Source organism: Salmo salar, chromosome 15, assembly GCF_965601325.2.
Source record: "Salmo salar chromosome 15, fSalSal1, whole genome shotgun sequence".
NCBI lineage: Eukaryota > Metazoa > Chordata > Actinopteri > Salmoniformes > Salmonidae > Salmo > Salmo salar.
The window spans coordinates 95775227-95781109 of NC_138305.1; the positions used below are offsets into that span (position 1 = coordinate 95775227).

General features: G+C 38.0%; 1 protein-coding gene across 1 annotated transcript; it reads right to left on the reverse strand.

Annotated features, from left to right (window-relative positions):
* Positions 1-220: 220 nt before the first annotated feature.
* Positions 221-3982, reverse strand: pfdn4 (prefoldin subunit 4). The gene is made up of 4 exons (XM_014146999.3): positions 3887-3982; positions 3121-3228; positions 1590-1730; positions 221-1318 (listed from the first exon to the last, which is right to left on the reverse strand). The coding sequence occupies exons 1-4, from the start codon at positions 3911-3913 to the stop codon at positions 1187-1189; spliced, it is 408 nt and encodes a 135-aa protein (XP_014002474.1). The 5' UTR covers positions 3914-3982; the 3' UTR covers positions 221-1186.
* Positions 3983-5883: the final 1901 nt, after the last annotated feature.

Genomic DNA, 5883 nt, shown 5'->3' on the forward strand with positions numbered 1-5883 from the left:
CACACATGCTTAATTATTAGAGCTATGTGATACATTCGAGTTATACCAAAAGTGGCAGAGTAAATTTTGTAAAATAACTAAATAATTGCTAATTGATTTCATCAATCCAAAAGCATGTATATTATTTTACAATCAGCAGGATGCCTTTCTATTTCAATCAATTTTGAAACTAACAATCAATCAAAAAAATAACAAAATTCCCACACCTTGTGCAGCAGAATTGTAAGAACTTTCTTTATAGGTTGTCCACACTGGCGAAAAACAAAAACAAACACACAAATAAACCTGGTTCTATTTAAGATGATCAGTGCACCAAAAAAAAAAACTCGTTTTTTTCAGTCCTGCTAGGTATTTTTGACCAGAAATTAAACTACAGATTGCACCTTTAAGATACACTTTGGGATATACACACACAGTAACCTACATGTTTTGGTCTTAAATCAGTTGAATCTGAATACAATAGTATTCATTTCTGTTCCATAACCAAATCGTAAACATAAAAAAAAAAGTTACCCTCTTTACTTTATGAAGACTGGTTTAAGTGGCTTTAATTGTTTAGTACTTGCACAGGGATTCAGTAATATAGGCCCGTGGACTGATTTTTCTCATTATGGTAAAAGGACATGTAGCGGTTCCTGTCAGCAGCATACTTGCTCCCCTGAACTGTTTCACTCCCTGTACCAGTGACATTGGCTGCCTCTGCTCACTTATTTTCTTCAACCACATTAAAGTCCACAGTTTCTCCAAGCACTGCAAAGGTAAAACCTTAGGTTGTTTTCTTTATGGCCATCTGGTGTATAAAGATATCTTCTGTGTCAGTCCATAGGGCCATATATTACTGAGACCCAGTGCAAGTACATAAAAACTAAAAATAACTAAAAAAACAAGTGGTACATTCACTGACATTCATACAAGACTGTACAAAATAATACCATAAATAAGACCATGCACCATTGAAAAAAAATGTGTTGATGCTGAGAAGAAGACAAACATGTTGATTTGGCAAGCATCCTGTCAGCGCTGTGTGGATCAGATAATATGCGAGCTGCTTGAAAACTCCATATGTAAAGATAGTTGCCCACTTAGCCTGATCCCAGATCTGTTTGTGGCATATTATCAATAACTATAATCATTGATTAATTGTCATACTAAGCAGCACAAACAGATCTAGGACCGGGCTAAGCACTCAGCTTTCATCTGCTTCCAGGTTGATGTTGTTCCCAAACTTGGCATAGAGCTGGACCTTCAGATCACCCAACACCTGTTGTATCTTTGACACCTTCCCTTCTAGGTCTTTAATCTCCTGCTGCAGTAGTTCCTGTAGCCACAAACAATGCACGTTAATAGATCTATTTATACTAAGGTTTGACATAGTAATAAATCAGAATTGTTCAAATGATTTAAGTTGCATTCTTAGTAATAGGGTCAAACATAATACCTTGACATCTTGGCCTTCGGGTTCATTATGAAACATTAATTTAAATTTGTTAAATAACCCATCCATGTTTGCCTTAGGAACAGGCATCCTGGTTTCTGAGGTTGCCCCATACCCCTAACTTCTACATGAGTCATATCATAGTAACCAATACCTTTGCAGCTTCCAACATCTCTTGGGTCTCTTCCTGGGTGTGACTGATGAAGACGTCTCCAATCTGATATGGGACGAGCAGAGTGTCATCCTCAGCCATCATCAGGTCATCACTGGCATCCTGCAGATTCTGTAGAGATTTCTGAGAAGAGAAGAAAGCAGATTGCTGGTAGGGCTGGGCGATATGGCCTAAAACTCATATCTCGATTTGCTCAAACTTATGGCCGATTCACAATATGTATTATGAATTAAATTATTTTATCAAAATAGTTGTACCTGCTTTTTTTGTTGTTGCAATAATCACTGATCTAGCTTTCAGGTCTGTCTATAAAAATGCCCTTATTGATACAAATTTAACCAGAACCATGCATAATGCACATTCACGAATTATGTAGCAGGCATTATAGAAAATGAACACCGGTCTCATAAACAATCTCTCAAGCACAAGCCAACATGCTAGTGAGTAGCAAGCTAATATCTATATTTCAAGTTTAGCCAATTTGGATCTAGGCATAATTTCACAAGCTCTGATTTCAGCTAACACCGCAAAACAGTTAAATTGTTATGAACACAACTTTCTGTCTGTCTCAACTGTTTGAACAGCATGCTAGCCTGTCCACTTTGTTCAGATGTTGAACTCAAGTGGCCTACCTTATTTCTCAGAATGAGAACGAGTTGACAATTCCTTATATAATTGTTTTATGCTTATTGCTCATTTATACAACAGACTAAACAGCTAGTATAGAAATCTTTATTTGACTAAAACGCTGCAAGCGATACGTGGTACAGTAATGCACGCGCGAAAAACTGAGCATAACATTTCCAGAATGAATGTTCATTGGTAACGTTACATCCATCGGTTTTAGTAGTGTCTGCTCTGCTCGAAATTTGAGGAGTTATAACATGAACTGGGTATGTTTCGAAATGTTAACTTCTCTATTGAAGTTAAATAATGTCTCCATATGACCGATTCTGTTGGACCAAAATAGCGAGTTGAAACCGTTTGTCAGAAAGGAAGTGATCTCTCATCTTTGTTGTCGTGAGTGGCTTTCAGAAAGAGGCGAAGCGAGAGATTCCACTCTCGCCAAAATAATCCCAAAGCGTTTATGAACGCTTATTTTGAACGTAAACTTGTCACGTGCCTTCCCACCTTTGGGACAACGACTCCCATTGTTTAGGGCGGAGACATGAGCATCTCGTCATTATATACAAATCTCTGGTGTAAATGGGAAGGCGCACAGAAGGTGCGAACGAGACGAGACCAAAGATACAACATGACAAGCGGACATAAATGCTCATGAAAACTAAAAATACAACAACAAAAAATTATTCTGCGATACAGGCATTTGGAATATCGCGCAAAAACAAATTAAAATACATAAGATATATTGTTCAGACCTAATTTATGGTTATAGTTAGACTACTGTATATAATATACCGGTAGTGACATGATGCACTAGAATAAGAAACACGTCTAAAGAAAATCGAATTATTCTGATTTTCATGATCATTACACTAGATTGACCACTTACCTTTTTTGCTTCTATTTCATCTTTAAATTCTGTCATTCGATTTGTGTTTCTGGCAAATGTATTAATCTTCTTCTGGTCTTCAAATGTGACATTGACGTCTTCAACTGCCTGTGAATGAGAAGAAAATACAGCTTGTAGACAATTAGCCTAGCTATATTGATATCTATAGGTAAAGAACAGAACACAATTAATCTTGTTAGATAGCAAATAGGGATAAGAAAAGTGAACAACTAGCAGGATACCTTAAGGGAGGGGATGTAGCTAGCAAGCTAGGCAACATATAGCTGCATAGGATAAACTAGCTGAGCGTTTTTATCCATATGGTACCATCATTAAACTAAAAACCATAACTAAATAAATCAGTGAGTAACCTAAGAAATTGTGGATAGATTGGTCGTTTGTAGATAACCATCTTAGCTAGCTAGTAAAGTAACCTAACGTAAACTGGCAACCGAATCGTTAATGTTACTACTGCTGCTAGCTGTGATCCCAACGCACGAGGAGAGCACGAATATCAATATAGTTTGACAATTATATATATAACCATTATTTAACTAGGCAAATCAGTTAAGAACAAATGTGTATTTACTAGAACGGAACAGTGGGTTAACTGCCTTGTTCAGGGGCAGATCTAGCAACATTTCAGTTACTGGCCCGACGCTCTAAACACTAGGCTACCTGAATTGATTTGTTTACAATCTAAATTGTTTTAGATAATTACTGAACAAATGATATGGGTGATTCATTCAAACAAGTTTCAGCTTACAACTGTCTTCTTCACGGTAGCCGCCATCTTGCTTTTGCTTCAGGAAAAAGTCGACTTCTTTACATACGATACGGTTAGTGACGATTAGTACCAAAGACCCATATCGCCACCTAGTGGATATTCTTCTTCTTTTATGGTATATTGGTGATCGCACAATTTAATGTGCATTCCGCCACCTACTGTGCGGGATGGAAACATGATTCCCAAAAAAGGAACAAGATACCAAAACAACTACCAAACTACCAAAAACTAAATAAAATAAACTAAATCAAACAACTTTTATCTAAAAAAAAATGTATACAACAGATCTCATTCCTACACAGACTCAAGGGGAACCTGGGTCTTCCGGCGCGAGTACCCCTTTCAAGTCTTCAGATGTAAAATCCTTAAGTCCCAAAAACCTTTCTGCCGCAGCCACAATAATGACCAGTTTCTTAAATGTCTTTGAGACTTGTGCCATATAGTTTATAACTGTGGCAATGAATGCCACAAAATCCACCTTTTTAACACACAGGATATCTTTTGCCTTGCAGCAAACATTTACTACAGGCTGTGGTGCGTCCACTACCATATCTTCATTAGCATCACTAGTTTTCTCAATTATTTTAATCACCTCCTCATAGGAGATTCGATTGACTGCTCTAACTTTTGCCACCTCAATCTCCTTCACCCTTACAGGGCACTCCAGGAACTCAGGATAATGATCCCGACAACAATTGCAATACCGTCGTCCTTCTACACACCGTTCTTCAATAAATCAAATCAAATCAAATTGTATTGGTCACATACACATGGTTAGCAGATGTTAATGCGAGTGCAGCGAAATGTGCTTCTAATTCTGACCATGCCGTAATATCTAACAAGTAATCTAACAATTTCACAACAACTACCTTATACACACAAGTGTAAAGGAATGAATAAGAATATGTACATATAAATATATGGATCAGCGATGGCCGAACGGCATAGGCAAGATGAAGTAGATGGTATAGAGTACAGTATATTCATATGAGATGAGTAATGTAGGGTATGTAAACATTATATAAAGTGGCATTGTTTAAAGTGACTAGTGATACATATATTACATCCAATTTTAAATTATTAAGTGGCTAGAGATTTGAGTCAGTATGTTGGCACCAGCCACTCAATGTTAGTGATGGCTGTTTAACAGGCTGATAGCCTTGAGATAGAAGCTGTTTTTCATTCTCTCAGTCCCAGATTTGATGCACCTGTATGGACCTCGACTTCTGGATGATAGCGGGGTGAACAGGCAGTGGTTCGGGTGGTTGTTGTCCTTGATGATCTTTTTGGCCTTCCTGTGACATTGGGTGGTGTAGGTGTCCTGGAGGGCAGGTATACTCTGTTCTCAATATACTCTGTCCGTCTGCACACACTTGAAACATGGCCAAATCCTTTACAATTCTTACACTGCAATGGTTTGGGGACGAAATCTCTTACAGCGTATCTTACATTACCAAGATCCACATGCGTAGGTATTTGCTCTTTATCAAAAAAAACCAGGACTGACAAACATTCTTCTTTTTCTCCATTCACCCAGCGGGTCAGATGCCGGGCACCAATCACACCAGGAATTCTCTTCCGGGATTCAACCTGAACATTTGTCGTCACCCCTGAAATGACTCCTTAGACTGGTGCTCTACTTCGAAGTTTGAAACACAACATTTCTGTTGTCAAGATTCTTTTGAGGCTCACTGCAATCTTCCTCTGTTCTTCAGAAATACAATGCATCAAAATAAGACCACTCTTGGTCACTCTGACAGACTCCACTTTTCCCAGCGCATACTTCACCCTTTTTGACACCTCAAAGGGGGCTCCCACATATGCATCCTTACTCAACAAACACATCCCAACAAGAAGTGATTCATTATCATTCCTACAAGTATCCTCCAGTCCAATTTTAGACAATTTCCTTTTTGTTCAATTTTTTTATAGGACTTTTGTCCATTCAGAACATTCATCTTCACCAACTGCTCGGC

Bases quoted from the DNA above. Each gene is read 5' to 3' on its own strand.
- pfdn4 (XM_014146999.3), bottom strand. From the start codon at position 3,913: ATGGCGGCTACCGTGAAGAAGACAGTT. The intron at 1,731-3,120 runs GTAAGTGGTCAA...TTCTCTTCTCAG, and splicing joins ATGAAATAGAAGCAAAAAAG to AAATCTCTACAGAATCTGCA. The intron at 1,319-1,589 runs GTATTGGTTACT...TTGTGGCTACAG, and splicing joins AGATGTTGGAAGCTGCAAAG to GAACTACTGCAGCAGGAGAT.